Here is a 16213-nt window from a genome sequence, read left to right as displayed (position 1 = left end):
AGATCGTTATAGTTGATGTAGAACATAGATGCACAAGGTCGTTAAAATCCGAGTATTCATAAATCTTTCATTTATTCTCCACTCTTCGATTATAGAATATTTCTACGCATGGAGATCACGTTGAAAAAGTGACCTCACTAATTAGTGTTCATGAAGGGGCAACTGAACTGTCATCATAACATTTCACTGTCCTGTCTAAATGTCATACTTGGTTTAAAAGCTCTCAAGAAAATTCCACCTTCTCCAAAAAAAATCGGATATGACTTCCAAATTTATTAGGAAGGTATTTGCACTTCATCGAAAGACTAAAAGTATTATTTCTTGAGCACTATGTCACGGAACATTTGTTACGATAATCATACAACGTTTGTGTAACGCACTTCTATCATTTCAACTACGTCGTAAGTCAGGAACACAGCCGCCGACTGTTCACTGTCACATGAAGATGAAAATTCGTCACGATCTTTCCAATCAAGTCCACCAATGGACGAATGAAGAACAGTATATTCGGAGTCATTATCGTCTCCAGCTTCTTCCGAAATGGCATCCCCTCGGACACTACCTTCGTTACTGTGATAGCCCATACTAGTCGCGGATTTACAATTATTAGGGTTACGAGCACAAGGAATACTTAAAACGTCGTACTCTTTCACTCGCACTTCTCTTTGGCAAGCATCCAAAATGTCTTCTTCATCACTACTGTTACATCCACCAACTGATTTATCATTTTGAGAATTTAACCAGTCTCTCACACGAATAAAAGGTTCGTCTTTAACGATTTCATAGTCTGATAAATCAAATTCCAATTCGTTATCCCCTTCATAAGGATTGGGGCTGCCCGATTTACCATCACTGCTCTCACAATTTGCTTCATCAATCTTGGGACAATTCATAGCCGAAGGGGCAATCATAAGCTTTCCACCTGGCAATACAGATGCTACATTATGGGTCAGACTAAGTCTTCTGTTTAAAGGGGTTGACTGTTTATCTGAACAACTGGGACAGAACCCCCGAAGTTGTGAGTTTGAACGTGATTTGCAGGTGGTTTGACTAGCATATCCTGAGCTCCATCCATTTCCCATAAGGCCGTTGGAGGCGAAGTGCTGTTGTGAGGCAACCCAGCTCGAAACATCTGAAAGGAAACATAGAGAGTGAGTTTGATTTTTCAAAATAATCCGAGTATCTTTTTAAAGGTTTTGCATACTTTTATTTTAGGTTAAAGGAACCCTAACGCCTGCCAAGAGAACCTAACAGCCCCCTGATAAGATCAAAAGAAGTCACTAATGGGAGTAAGACTTCATAAATATCTAATAAAACAAGAAAAAGGATTCTGCTCGGATAACCCTGGAATCAAAGCAAAATTAAGAACAGAGGAAAAATTAAAAAGGTCTTGTTGAGGACTAGACGTTGTACAGGAATGATGTATTCGTCTCTTCATGGCGGCCATTTTCTTAGCCATATAAATCATGCGAACTCACCGTCAAATATTCCTCGACTATCTTCAGCTTCATCTGGTGGTACACTACCCGAATAACCGCTGTCCACTGTTGAATGACATGTACATCTTCTGTCTTTGTATTGTTGATATTCTCCTGCAGGGTCGATTATGTCGAGAAGATCTCTTTTATCTCTTCCGCTGATAAAATTCTCCATCTCTTTTCTTGTTAAGTTACTTTGGATAAACAGATGAAATATGGAGTCCGCGAGAATTGGGGTGATTCGCGATAGACTGAAAAACAAAAAAAACTTATATAGTATACAGATCACTTTATCTGGTTTACGCGTGCAAATTCGAGCACCATGGTGGGAAAACAAATGCAAACAAGAAGTGTATCCTACTTCATCCCACATTTCCAAATTACTATAATTTGAACAAGAGAAATGCTTGGTAAAGAAATCAAATTTACAAACTGAAAATATCTTACAACATGTAATAAGGTCAATACAAACGAAATTTGCGAATTACAAACAAATGAAATCGCATCACGTTCCGCTCTTGTGAAAGATATTAACTCAGATATACACCATTTACACCAACACTTTTAATTTCTAAATGGCGAAATTGAGATTTTATGGGTCTAAAAATCGGGTTCCTTCCAGAAGCTTCAAAATACTGATTATTCAACAAAATATGCAGAGCAGTGAATGCAACAACAAAAAGGCTTTGTTCTGAGTTGTACTTTGGACCACTTTTATACGTCACAAAAAGGCTCAAGATTCAAAAGCTTAGGATTAAAGCTGTGCTGTTCACGTGCGATTCTACTGATTGACTTAGTATTTCATCATGTCAGCAGCCAGTATAGTTAGTGCGAAAAGATAACGAAATCTAAAAGTAAACTCGATTGGAAAAGATAGTTTAGTCCCGTAATTAGCTGTAACATGAGCAAATAAATAAAAATCGGTGTTTTGACTCCACAAGTATATCCGCCCTTCTTTAATATCTTTTAACATTTTTCCAAAAAAGAGGAACAAAAGGGAAAAAAAGAATTGAGGGATATGGCTCGATATCGTGGTGCCAGAAACCAAGAACCTTTTTATATCCAACTGGGATTCAAAGATCTCACTTGATCACAGTGCTACAAAAAAAAATTAAATTTATATTGGCTGGGGATGGCGGGCAAACCTGCCATACCGAAATGTCTAGTTTTGCTACCGAAATCTCGGTAACCGGGCTGGAAAATTACACAGGTAAACTATCGAGCCCGGTCATCAGGGAGAAACTAAAAGAGTCACGCCGTGTTATTGTAACGCGGAACAGCGCGTGGGTCGTTCAGTTTCGCCCATCCCTAAGAAGAACAGGAGATGAATTTAGGTCAAATAAGTGATGGCAAAATAAGGACTGGATCTTACCTGGCCAAAGCCTCCTGTAGACCACTCCGACGTTCCTCTAAAAATCTTTTGGAAAATCGACCAAAAACTTTTCTCTTTGTTGGCAACGAAGGTAGTTTCCTGAAAGTGACCAGATAAGAACTAAATCTTGTATCAACCGGTGCGTGGTTAAATACATCTCAGAGACCGCCTCTGAAAATGGAGTTAGACGAGTAGTGTAACTCGTAGAGCGCGTACCTTGCAAGAAGCAAGTGATGAAAGCTGATTTTCATGAATTAAACTAATTTAAATGGACGGCCGTTTACAGTATGCAAATTCTTTTTGATTCGCGAAACAAAGAAGGGGAGGAGGTCGCTTGGCAACCAGACAAGTCGCTCCAAGGCTGACGCAATCTCCGCAGTTTGGACGCTTAATTCTTCATTTCCATCAGGAACTTGGTTATTTTTCAGCCAACAATTTTAAAACATGTATGACTGACTTAACGCACGTCGCAAGCGATTTATATATGTTGCTCCTTTTGAGCCTTCGTGTAACACTTTCAGTATCTCAAGAAGGCATGAGTGCCACTTAAATTTCTTTGCAATGACAACTAGAAAATCAACCACTCTTAAATGCGAAGTTCTTAAAGCATCTTACTTACAGTGACAGCGAGGTATGTCTTGATAAATGTTTCCAGAGCCACATAAACTCCGAGAAACGTCTTCTAACTTTAGTATTTTGCTTAGCGAAGATCATACTGTTGGTCTGTGAATAGGTAGGTGAGTTACTACAGATTAATTCTCCATAAACATTTAGCATTTTTCGGTCTAACTAAATCACATAATTGATAAAAAATACACCCAAACATTCTAAATGAATCATAGAGGCGCAGGGGTGTAATTGTTCATCAAACTCTGGAGCTTTTCTTCTCCTCTCTTTGAACCCGCCCTGCCCCTCTGGGAAAACAGGTAACGAGGAAAACTGTGATATTTTTACTATCTCTTTGTATGCTGCGTTGAATTGAAAACTTTGATTGAAGTTTTGAAGTAGTGTTGAAAATCAAATCTTGATTTATTCCGTGCTAAAATAATGAAGGTTTCGTGATTAGCATGTTTCATAAAATTTGCCTTGTTCGGCCGCACCCCCAACCCCTGCCCACACGGATACGTGCCCACCAAATTTCCTTGCAGGATTGTACAAGGCCAAGGCTTAGAACTGGAATTTTAAGGCATGTTTCCAAAAATAATACCTCTACCACTCACCAGAACTACGATCTCGAAGTCGGTATAGACAGGCCATCCGCGCAACAAATGGGTTCGAGGATTTCGAACGTGGATAGAGATGAACTGAAAATGAGAAAAACAAAATGCTGATAGCGTTCTTTATGTATTGCTTCTAACAAAAAACAAAACAAAGCAAAAAAGAACACACACAAACGATGACTAGTCTGCTCAGGGACCATCCAGTACCATTTTAGAGTTCTCTTGCATGACTCTGTCCTGCACCCCTCCATTTGGCTAACAATCAGCTTACAAGATTATAGAGAGGGTCACGTTTTTTAAGCATTTGTTTGAATCCAGAGGGTTCAATTTCCTTCTGTCGCTAGATCGGTCGATGTGGTTCGATCCGGGGGTTCGATTTCCGTCGCTCTCCGAAAAACCGCGGGCTCTCTTCACTGCTTTTACTGCTAGCAAATCTTTACATTTTTTCATCTGACTTTCTCTCTAAGGACTAGTTTACTTCTTCAAAACGTTTTCAGTAACGCAGAAAGAGGATACGTTCCCTACCGTAATTGAGGTCTTTCCTCTCATTAGTAACATCCCCTAGTTCACGTAGAATAATCTCGGGTATGAGATCACGCGTGCGGGTCCCCTGTGGGTCCAGTCACGTTTTTTTACCCAATTTGTATTTAGACCGTAGTTAAAACATTTACAATATTCTATGCGCATGTGCAGTCTATAATCAAATTGACGAGACAACACAATTGAGCGAGATCACCAGAACAAAGATGTCCGATCTCGTTCATTATATAGCGTAATCGAACATTTTTTATAGGGTTCCTGGAATTTGGAAATTACTTGTCTGAAGAGACGAATAAAGATTTTTTCGCTTCTGAAAGCCTTCTAGCATCAACTCAGATAAACAATGGGTCAAACATGCAATTTCAGTCCATAATATGACCAACTTTCCTTCATATTTTATTCAAACAGTGGATTGGTCCTAAATGATCCCTTGCAAACCTCTCCTGTTTTTTTCTTTGGATGAGCCCAAGCACGCAAAATCGAAATCGCATATCCATAATAAAGGGAAAATTTTGATTTCAGACGCTACACGCACTCTTGAGATTCACTGTCAAGCAGGTCAGATGGTAGGCTTAATATTCCTCAACAGGATCCTATTCTGGTTAGTTATTAAATGCTTTTCTATTCCATTGCATTTCTCAGACAAAAGGTTCGCGGAGACAGCAAAGTGGCTATTGGTAAAGAAGCTCACAACAAGATCTCTGCCTTCCTTCCTCACACAGTTCCGCGTTAAGAAATAAACTGTAAAGATTTATACTTTGTTTACCTCAAAATCCGCTGCCTGACCGGCCAAGTTTGCCATTATCGGGTTGTTTTGTGTTCGATTAATCACTCAGCGCAGACTTATGGTGTAACTGCTTCTCGTCTGGTGTGAGAGAGAGTTAGTAAACCGCTCTAACACAGCAGATTCTGATATGTGTTGTGTCGCGCCGTGACATGAACTGGAATCGAATCAGCAAAAAGACGGAAGTCTACGAGCGACTGTCAATCGCTGGCTTGTCAGCCACTTGGTTCCTCTCGATGTTTCAATGCCCTCTTTGCATCGGCAAACTTCTCAACGAGCCTGTGTTCTGATCCTCAGAACACGAGGAGAGGTCGCGAGATTGCAACACCAAGTTGGTAAGTGTCGAAAACTATCATAACTGTGCACCGCTTTTATTGTCTGCCAGCGTCACTGGGGTGAAGCAGGAGCCAATTAAAATCGAGTTTGCGCAATAAGTTTAATAAGTTATGCAAATGATCAAGTATCATTCCAGCAGGTAACGTCATCATTTTACCTCATCACCCTTCAAAACCGGTTTACAGTATTAAGTTTCACAATATTCGCCAAAACTCAATCGTTACATTTAAAATTACGATTTAAACTGTCTTACAACTAATAAGAACCAGTTACTGTGCAGCGAGCAGCTTCACTCCCAATTATTGCCTTCCATTTCAATTATCATCTCATCATAAGCAAGATTAGAATTGGGATGGAGTGTTTTATTAGAAGCATAAGGAGAGTATACCCTTTCACATTTAGAAAACATGAAATCGATACCTCAAGAACGAACACTCCCTTAAAGAACTGGACCAACAAGCATTAAGTATTTTAAAATTCGAAGAAATCGAAATTTCGGGGTTAAACAGTAAGGTGTCGATTTATTTAACCCATATACATCATTTTCTATTTCAGCACGAATCATTTCTATTTTAGAGCCACTTAGTTAAATACGAGCCGTTACGGCCACGTTTTAATCAGTGGCATTTGTCACCTTCAAGTGGGCTTTAGTATTTCCCTCTGCTTGTTCTCATGATTTTCCTTTTTCAAAAGTCCACCTTAGCAAAATTTCGCTGTCCCGGCCGAGGAAGGTACCTCTCGCTCCCCGGACTGATATCTTTCGCCTCTCCAGAGAAGGAAACAACACCGTTCGACATCCCTTGTTTTACAAACGATCATAACCGTCATACATGCACTATGTATAAAACTGTTAGGAGAATTTGAACGGAAAACAGTTTTTGTTAAATGTGTCCAAATCTTGTTGACTGGTCCTCTTTTTTTACTTATGCCCAGATGGCTACTTTTTATTCTATTTCAATCCTAAGACAATCACTGATTGTCTTAAATGCTAGCCTCTCGTAAGGACCGCAATATTTTCTCATCGCAATACTATTCTCGAGGAAAACCAATATAATACCCCAACCCTAAACCCTAACCCTAACCCACTTTTTGTCTGTTTTCTTGACTTTCATCACGTCACAACAGATGATTTTTAGAAGTTTAAAATATCTAAGTCGGGTGGGCCTACTAAAAAATTTCGTGCCATTCAAATTTCATTGCGTGCGCATTAAGCAAGCACGAAATAAAACGTGACACTACAATTCGTTACCAATCCTGTTCGATTCATATGATTCCCTTTTTTTCTGCCTGTGAAGTGAAGGGTAACGAAGAAGACTAATGATCTTGTTTAGGTTGGCTGGGTAGGTGTGATAGAGCAATTCAAGCTGCCTTCCTCCGAAGAACAAGTACTGATTTATCTGCGTTCTTTCATAGCATCTTTAAGGTTTTTTAGAGAAGCCTGAGGGATTTTTACCCATAAAAAGTTTGTTTGGGAGAATGAAGGACCTAGCGGGTCAACTTCCGCTTAAACCGGAAATTTAAACTGCTCGTGGAAGCGAGGCTATCAAGCAGGAAATGGCGCATTGGCATTTGAAAAGTTAGATTAATGTCTGACTACAGGAATTGTTGTTATTGAAGAAAGACAAGAGAGTTAGCATGGAGAGTAAAAAAGGAAGAAGAATATCGAAGGTTTTGTAACATGCAATCGAATTTTCACATCTACTTTCTGTTTCCCTCTGAATAAGCCTTTCAGCACAAGTACAAGTGGTGATCTCCAGTTTGAAATATATCAGCTAAACTTTAAGTCGATACTTGAATATTTGTTAATCTTGTTGAGTGATCGTTTCTTGTTAACGTTACTAATACCTTTAAACATATTAGAGAAGGAGAATGAGTGTGAGTCTGGAAAGACAGAGCACCAATCCCAGGGCACAAGACAGGAAACGAGATCAAGAAAACATGGAAGTGGAATCATCAGGGACAGGTAAGATTTAATTAACGTTTCTTTGCCTCGGGTTCAGATTCGTGACTTCTTTGACTCAGTTTCTTTTTACGAAAGCATTATTACCTTTTTCCAGGTGTGTCTAAACTCTCCACCTATACCACACTTAAAGAAAACAACAGAGCCTTGGCGGCAGCTCTTGGTAAAGTTTTGTTGAAGTTATTCCTGTCTGTCAAACAGCTATGAATCATAAGTATAATTTAAATTTTCCTAAACAATTATCGTCTAAGATATAAACTTTGCTTTCAGAGGATACCCAACAAGAACTTTGCCTTCTTCAGCAAGAAAATGTCCAACTTAAAAAGCAAATCTATGACAGTCATTTAGCATTTGTGGAGAAAACAAAAGAATTAGAACAACAACTGAATTCCCTTGAGAAGATCTCGGGAGAGGATTTTGCTTTGAAAGCGGAGGTGACCCTTTCAAATTTAATTTATCATGTGTTTGTTATCTACAAAAAATAAAATTGGTCATTTACTGTGGTTCTTCTTTCAAGTTCATGAAGCTGAAATATGAGCAATGTGAAATTTAAATTTTTTTGAAAGTCCTGGGGAAAAAGAAACTGGTGTAAACTAGATACCTGGGGTACAACTACACTTTTGCCTGAGGCATGCAAATTGGTTCAAATGGTCGACGCTCTCATGAAAGTGTGGGGTCAGAATTGTATAATTCCACTGTATTCATTCTTTTAGCTTACTAGTTTTGCATCTCTCTCTCAAGAAGGATGCTGATTAATTAAAAGGTTCTTAAGAGTCATTTTCTAAGTATATACCTAAAGGGTGCTATGAAATTGCCTGAACTTTAAACCAGGAGTTTTTTGTGGCTCAAAATTCTTAGAGTTTTGTTTAATTCATACTACTTTACATATGCATGTACATTGTAATTAGACTTTTTAATTGGACCAGGTATGTTGTTAGCTTATACTTGATTTATTTTATGTAGGCTGGAATTAAAGAAGTCCATAAACTCCTGAACCATTCATGTAGTAAGTTTGTTCAAGGTTCAAACTTTTTGTCAGAAGCCCTTCATCTTCTTAGCTCTCTTCACACTCAAGCTGAAGGACAGAAGCAGAAAACTATTCATGTAGTATCAAACAATGCATCTCCTTATGTGGACCCTGCCTCCAACTGTGTGTGTACCACTCCTCCGCCAGATGACCCATCAGCAATGGAGATTACAGATGTACAATCAACTATCATTGAGAACAATGAGATTTTCATCAAAAACTTGGACAGAGGTAAGTTTAGGGTAAGTTATACAAATCCAGTGTAAGAAATAATACCTGATCATATTCCAGACAATGTAAAAAGCATAAAAAATTCCTTTACCAGTGAAATGTGTTTGACAACTTGATAGTTTGGAAATCTGGTCTAACACTATTTTAAAGCAAACAGAGAAATCATTACTGACTGCCATTCAGTCACCATAATATGCTGAAACGTAATTTCTGAATAACATTTCATTTTAATATGTTTTGAAAATGCTATGCCCATTTATTTAGAAAAAGGAATGTTATGTAGCATTGAGGCCCAAAATGAAACAGGGAAGGAATCCAGTCAGTCCCAGCTTCCTAGTCGGCGGGCAAAGAGAAAAAGCACCAAAGGTGTCAGTTATGTAGAACCAGGACTTCGCAGGTATCAAATTTACAAACTTACTGACAATTCATAATAAAGGAGTGGTTAAGCCATACTAAAAGACCTTACCTTTTCCTTGCCTTGTTTCCTAAGCATGTACATGCTTATTCTTCATGCAACATTCAACTTTATAGTGTGATCATTTAAGTTTTGTCTTTGTTGTGTTTAGGGGGGGTTTCTGTAAAATTTTCGTGTTCAGAGTCATGTTAACTTTGCGGGTTGATTTATTAGGATTTCATCAACAAGTCATGGTATGCAAGGTTGAGCTGAAGATGTCTCTTTGAATTTTCCTTTGGTTTTCATTGTAGCAAATTGCGTAGAGGAGACCCATTTACCGACAGCAGATTGTTTGGTGATGAAAACCAAATGAATGCAACACGAAAGAGTAAGTAAGAAGGTTTATTTTTATTAAATCTTATAAGTACTTACATTTACTATCTTGAGCATTACACCCCTTACAATAAACCACCAGAAAATGATGATAAAATCCATCTTATCAAATCCTTTATTTATTTTATGTCTATGGAATTAAATTCAAATTAAAGTTTGGTTGAACTGGAATACTTCCCACTCTTTACTTGTATTGTGAAATTTTTTTCATCTTTACAGGGTTCGTATGCATCTGAAAACCCTTGAAAACCCTTGAATTTCAGGAGGCCGATTTCAAGGCCTTGAAAGTACTTGAATTTCGTTTTGGGTCCTTGAAAGTCCTTGATTTTTTATTGAACATTGAAAAATATCTGCTTTTGTTTTGCACCAGCGGTAAACCCAAAACACAGATGTTAACAGAAACATTTTTCTTGGTTTTGAGGTAAAATTGTCATTACAAAAAGTCCTTGAAATTTCTAAGTAGGGTCCTGGAAAGTCCTTGAAAAGTCCTTGAATCTTTGGCCTGAAAAAGTGTACGAACCCTGTCTTTATCTTTTAGTATTGAATACATCAAGTGACTATAAGTTTTGCAGCACATTTTAAATCAAATCAAATAACTTTTATTAATTTAACTCCACTTAAATGGCTTATAAAGTACACATATTACAGCTTAAAAATATTGATACATGAAGTTAAGACTATCTTAATTCTGGACAAGTCAGGAACATGTTGATGGTATAAGTAGTAAGTTGTCTCTTCTTGTAGAAAAGAAAAGTTTGACAAGGGGAACCACAATTCTACCTATAATGGGAAAAACAGTAAGTGTGTGTGTTTCATTCCCATATTTGTTTGAGATGAAAGTGTTTAATTCTGAGTCACCTTGTCTGGCTCTAAGTATTCATAAACGTTCTCCTTTCTTTAGAAAAAACGTGCTCCCCTGGCAAATCTGACAAACATCATCGTTGAAGAAACCTAAAGATGTCTTATTAGAAACTTCCCATGCAAGAATTGAACAGCATCAAACAATATTTATTACTCAGGGTGTTTATTCAAAAGAGGATTATGTCTTGTACATAGAGGATATTTTTGTTATGAAAAATTGATCTTTTTTGGTGTATTTCGATTAAATTCATTTATTTACAAAGTAGTTGTATTTTTTAGGGAACAGTCCTTTTTCCTTTCTGCAGCTGTCTTTCTCTGTGAATTCCTACCAAATTAATCGTACAATTCTATTAAAGAAGACCTAGTTTTTCTTCAATTTTCAATCTGGAGTTTTAGGGGGTCAGCTGTTTTAAAATGTGCGAAAAGGATACGTTTTTCGTTCTAATTCCACTAGCGCGTATTGGAAAATATATAGTATGTACCTCGTCCACTACAACTGATCCCTTTTCCTACGTTCGAGAGTGGGATAATTGTCTAAATATTCAATGACACATTCCTGAACAAATGTCTAAAATCTCGCTATAAACATTACGACATAAGAGTTTGTTTATTCATGGAAAAAGGTTTCTGGGACATGAGCTCATATACCCTGGACTGTAAACCAATCAAAGCTTGAGAATCGAGATAAATATCAAGGCTAGTTTTAGAAGAAGAGATACACACTGCGAAAGCTCAATAAGGAGAGATGGCCAGTACACGAGCTACGGTGTAAAATACATTACCCAGTTTACGCGGAAGCGCGAGTTTCAATTCAACACTTCTAGTTTTAGTGCCTGTGTAGAACAACCAATTATTGCAGCATCGTTCACACAGTGTAGAGAACGACACCCTTGGAAACAGCTTACTCCTAATGCTCTCACTCTCTGATTCCTAACACAAACACAGAAACAAAAGCCCATTGAATCAGACGCAATTAACAGAAATTATTTTGTGGGAGGTAATTGAGAACATTGACAGCTCCTTGAAATCTGAACGATTAGTGTTGCATTTCTTGGCCTCAGTCTCTTCAAAGCTTTTTCTCTCCGGGATGGAATGGGTTCGGTGCGCATAATGGCAAGGAACTAAGAGTATGATTGACAACTCGATGATGAGCTTCGTCAGCTCGGATGGCCAAGATGACGTCACGCATTTTTGAACCCTCCTAGGAATAAAAGAAAAACAAGAAGAAGAAAGAAAAAGTACAGTTTTAAACCACTATCATATCAGGTTGAAAAAGATGTTTGTTCCTTTTTGCGACGACTGAACTCTTACCGGTAATTTCCAGTAATTAACAGCAATCTTGGGTGCCAAGAGATTTTCCCACAGAGGTAACTTGCCGCAGTCGATACACTAAACAAGATGGAAGTTGAATGAGTCAAGACATGTTTAGATCTGGTAAATATTCAGAAGATATACGAATAATTATCCGGCCGAGCCAACTAGAAAAGACAGTGATCTCAATTTTCAGGGTGTTCTGATACCTCAATACAGTGTGTATATGTTTTGACAGCTTCCTCTTCCAGGTAACCAACAAATCTGTGGCAGAACTTAGGGCTTATCAGGTAGGCTAAGAAAAACAGGTTTACAAATGTTCCTGAAGAAAATAAAGCGGAGGCAAATGTTCAAAAACGCACTTCAGAAAAAACGTTTCTAATGGAGAAAGAGGCCACTCTTTTCCTTAGTCAGTGGTATACTTAAGTACTTCCTGGTCCTTAGACAGACGGGACATTGAGGCGTAAGCCACCCCACCCCTCCAAAATGCGAATGTTTTATATTCTCCTTACTGAACCCCTGTGCATCTTCCAGTTGATAGTAACCTCAGTTATTTATGTAATGATTATTCCATCTCCGTAACGTTTGATTCTTGTTTTTTTTTATACTACGTTTGCAAGTTTGGACCCTTCAGTCTGTTATAAATCAGTTAATCCTCATCAAGCAGGTACAGAGAAGAGCCACACGTTTTATTGTCGGTAGAAACAGTGCTCTGTGTTACAGAGATCGTCTGATTAAACTAAATCTACTTCCGCTAAATTATTGGTTAGAATGTCTAGATTTAGCTTTCGTTTATAAGTCCTTGAAAGGAGATGTAATTTTTACACGACACTTTGACGAATATTTTTCCTTTCTAAGGGGGTGCTCTCGCCGAGCTAGCTCTATCTTAGAACAAACAGAACTCGCACCTCACTTTTCCGTGATCTTTTCTTCACAGAATTACCATTTTGTGGAATAGTATTCCTGATGACATTAAGTTAGCTACTTCCCTGGATTCCTTTAAGCGCAAGCTCAAATTTTTTTCTTCTGGCGTCTGCATTATGTTTATGGTGGGAATAACATTCGCTCATACAAGATTATTTGTCCAAAATGCAGAAGAGTGAATATAAGAAACGCATGTTCTTGTTAAGATGCTTTTATCTAATCCTTTATATGTTTTGTTTTTAGGTTTATGGGGTTGGGTAAGGTGGTTGAACCTTGTAGGGGATACTATATCCTTTTGTTCTAACACACGTATATATTCTATATGTACAAATCTTGAAATAAATAAATAAATAGATAAGATGGTACAAAATAAAATTTAAAAAAGTATTTTTGTCTCCTTTTTATATGTTTGACAATATTTAATTAGTAGAGTGATTTCTGGACTCATCATTTCTAAGAGCCAACGGGTTCCAAAGCAGTCTTGTACACTACCTTGAAAGCCATGAAAAATTGAATTCAACAGCTGATTGTGTGATGAAAGTAGTGAAGTTTTAAATAAATGGTATGAGATACCTTGAGCGAGGAGAACTGCTCCCCGAAATAAAATCCCAGGTTGCTTCATTTCCAGGGCTGTCATCAAATGCATTCTCTCGTTTTCAGCCTCCTCTAAAGATTAAAGACATTAATTGACTTTTAGGCGATTGAGATTAAAGCCACCAGGGTTCAGTTTATAATCAGCACAGTCTTTATTTTTCCCTTACCCAGAAGTGTGTGTATCCATCCATTATCCCTCTGGAGCCTCCTAAGCGCGTGAAAGTGTCTTGTCATACCAGCAATCATTCCGGGAACTCCCGCTATTGTCTCCAACATAATGATCCGACTGTTGGATTGAGCATTTATGTTGAGTAAACAGTGCCGGGAAAAAAATCCAGCCGCAATAGAAGATAGTAAAAAAAATAGTCGCAACCACGCTAATTTCCTTCCTCTACAGTGGGGTTTTCCAATTAAAGAAAAATTTTAAAAATTACACCACCTTCGCGGCCAGCTTTGGAATCAAGGCGTGGCCCTGGTCATTTTACCTGTCGTACAGGCTCACTTAAAAGAGCTTCAAAGTTGGAAAATCTGCTCAAACTTACTTGAGCCAGCGGTTTTCGTCGAGCTCCATGAAACGATACAATGAAATGATGTCAAATGCCGCTCTCAAGGACTGAACACTTTTGTATGCAAGCTTTAGGTTCAGAGAAAGAATGAAATGGAATTAGCACTTAACTGATACAAAATTGCACGCGAATGATTCATTATATTTCTTCACAACAGTATCATTAAACCTATAGCTTGGTAAAAATTACATAAACATAGCCTGAAATGTGTGGGCGTTCGGCGTAGACATTATAGAAAAGCGCTGATGCCCATGCCAGGTAAAGTGGATCAACATTTTGTTGCATAGCCCTTTTAAGTAGTCTTGAAACTGACAACAGCGTCAACAGTGTATGACTGTTCTGAGATAAAGTAGCAGCAAATTGATCGCTAGGAACAAGTACAACACCTTATCGACAAACGTTTGCGGTTTTTCATGTGTAATTTCCACGCTTTGGACATCCTCTTCCGTCCTAAATGACAAAAAAAAATTAAAGCTAATTGAAAACACTTGAGTTTATAGGTAAAACTCTTTAAGTTTCCACTTAGATTTGTGACTTCTCGATACATTTATAAATGATATTGTGTAATTACGTCAGTTGACGTTCTTACCAGACTGGGTGTGGCATTCTGTAGTTTTCATCCCCAGCTGTACTTCCGTTTTTACCAAAATGACCTATGGGTTTTTCCTTGGATTGAGTGGTTACCCCTGGCGTTGATTGTTGAACTTCTGATGCACTTCGTTTAAGAATGGTATTTGTGGAAAACTGGGAAACCTGCAAGTAACAAAAGTTCACACTAACAGTAATAATGATGATGAAACTTTATACTTTACTTGTATGATAATAGTAATGATAATGAATACAATTGTAATCACAGAAATCATAATGTAACGGCTGCTTACTGCAGAACGAAGAAACGAAATGATTTCCTCGGTGTACCGCGCGGTATCATTTAGTGATATCATGTGTAGCTTTACTTTCGCAAAATATGTGCTCCTTTTGTGACATTTTCTTTAGGTGAAGTGCTCGGCTCCTTTCGTAATGTCCGTCAACCCAGTGTCCCTTATATCTTTGCCTATGATAATATGGATAACTATGATCAAATTAGCTATTTCATTTGTTAGTTAACAACTTACCCCTGTTCGCCGTGGTCGTGCACTTCCCCATAATTTTCCAAAGAAATCGACCGCAGAGATCGGTTTGACGAAAGTAGAACAATTTGCAATTCCCCTCACTGAAAAAGGAACCCGTTGAAGTCCAATTGTGGCCATTAAATGAACGTTACGACGATCAAAGAAGTAGTGTCTGGTGCAATTTCCCTCTCTTCGATCGACCGTCAGTTTTTATCATTTTTTGTTTATGGAATAACGCAATTTCTCGTCACGATTGCAGTATTCCTCTGACGTAATTAAGAGCTTCCGGTAGAATTTTCTGAGAGACTACTTGAATATTAGAAAAATTAGAACCCGTTTTCCCCGGCCAGTATTGATGAGTCATACTCGGACTAAAGATTCCAAATATTAATATTTGACACTTTTATTTTTTTCGTTTTTTGTTTTGTTTTGTTTTGTTTTGTTTTGTCTTTTAATAATCAAGCAGTTAATGAGGTGTCTCGCTTATTAGAATATACCAGTTTTGACCACCGTATTTTCTTCTCTTTCTTCTTCATCCACTGAAATGAGAAAAAAACAAAACAAATCAAAGCACGGATTTTCGAACGCGTGTTTAGCTGTATAGAATAACACAAGCTAATAGGGAACACCAAAGAGCGACTTTATTGACACAATGACAAGCAATGAAACACGCTGAAGGAATAATATAACGAATAAGCATGCAGAAGTTGGAGCACAGTATTTGCACATTGTTAGCAAATTTCAAATTCTTCCCTCGGGTGAAATACTCCATTTAGGTGATAGATTCGTTTAAACTGCTTAATAGTGAAAAAGAAAGAAAGTCGCTAGATTTTTACTTTCCTGCCATCTTACTGTATTTTCTTTTGATTTTCTTGTTTGGTAACGCGCAAGTACATAAGTCACAAGAAATATCGAAATAGCTACATTAGGCACAATTTTTGTCCAGCGAATTCCCGTATTCCGATCGTTTTCATTTTTCTCACAGAAGCATTCAGCTAAGAAAAATTTATCTTTCGTCATACAAAGGACATGTGGGAAACGGAACGTCGATTAAGTCCCTTGACAACTAATGATGCAATAAGTGCTACTCGTCCAAGGTCATTCTAAGAA

At 37.9% G+C, this 16213-nt stretch overlaps 4 protein-coding genes across 6 annotated transcripts in view; 2 read left to right on the top strand and 2 right to left on the bottom strand.

Moving 5' to 3' along the window:
- Nucleotides 1-47: 47 nt before the first annotated feature.
- LOC111340687 (uncharacterized) lies at nt 48-5516 on the bottom strand. The gene is made up of 6 exons (XM_022947575.2): nt 5377-5516; nt 4071-4154; nt 3470-3573; nt 2851-2949; nt 1479-1729; nt 48-1132 (listed from the first exon to the last, which is right to left on the bottom strand). The coding sequence occupies exons 1-6, from the start codon at nt 5410-5412 to the stop codon at nt 357-359; spliced, it is 1350 nt and encodes a 449-aa protein (XP_022803310.2). The 5' UTR covers nt 5413-5516; the 3' UTR covers nt 48-356.
- A 72-nt stretch (nt 5517-5588) lies between these two features.
- LOC111340696 (uncharacterized) lies at nt 5589-10858 on the top strand. Of its 3 annotated transcripts, none has more exons than XM_088740620.1 (9): nt 5589-5729; nt 7591-7693; nt 7788-7853; nt 7961-8124; nt 8654-8948; nt 9213-9345; nt 9654-9730; nt 10480-10532; nt 10637-10858. In XM_088740620.1, the coding sequence occupies exons 2-9, from the start codon at nt 7600-7602 to the stop codon at nt 10688-10690; spliced, it is 936 nt and encodes a 311-aa protein (XP_088596746.1). In that variant the 5' UTR covers nt 5589-5729; nt 7591-7599; the 3' UTR covers nt 10691-10858. The 3 variants fall into 3 exon arrangements, with proteins under 3 accessions (XP_088596746.1, XP_088596747.1, XP_022803342.1); XM_088740621.1 differs by lacking the exon at nt 5589-5729 and adding an exon at nt 5919-7070; XM_022947607.2 differs by lacking the exon at nt 5589-5729 and adding an exon at nt 7115-7398.
- LOC111340724 (uncharacterized) lies at nt 9731-15571 on the bottom strand. The gene is made up of 9 exons (XM_088740616.1): nt 15107-15571; nt 14581-14744; nt 14378-14441; nt 13968-14059; nt 13593-13711; nt 13405-13497; nt 12117-12229; nt 11908-11985; nt 9731-11797 (listed from the first exon to the last, which is right to left on the bottom strand). Exons 1-9 carry the CDS (start codon nt 15239-15241, stop codon nt 11663-11665), a joined length of 993 nt encoding a protein of 330 aa, XP_088596742.1. The 5' UTR covers nt 15242-15571; the 3' UTR covers nt 9731-11662.
- A 611-nt stretch (nt 15572-16182) lies between these two features.
- The window catches only part of LOC111340738 (methionine aminopeptidase 1D, mitochondrial), a 10042-nt gene continuing 10011 nt past the window's right edge, over nt 16183-16213 (top strand). Inside the window, exon 1 of the mRNA XM_022947628.2 lies at nt 16183-16213. This exon is cut by the window's right edge and continues 49 nt beyond it. The gene's annotated coding sequence lies outside the window, so the exon portion shown is untranslated.

Source organism: Stylophora pistillata, chromosome 12 (genome assembly GCF_964205215.1).
Source record: "Stylophora pistillata chromosome 12, jaStyPist1.2, whole genome shotgun sequence".
Taxonomy (NCBI): Eukaryota; Metazoa; Cnidaria; class Anthozoa; order Scleractinia; family Pocilloporidae; genus Stylophora; species Stylophora pistillata.
This window is presented reverse-complemented; position numbering and strand designations above follow the sequence as displayed.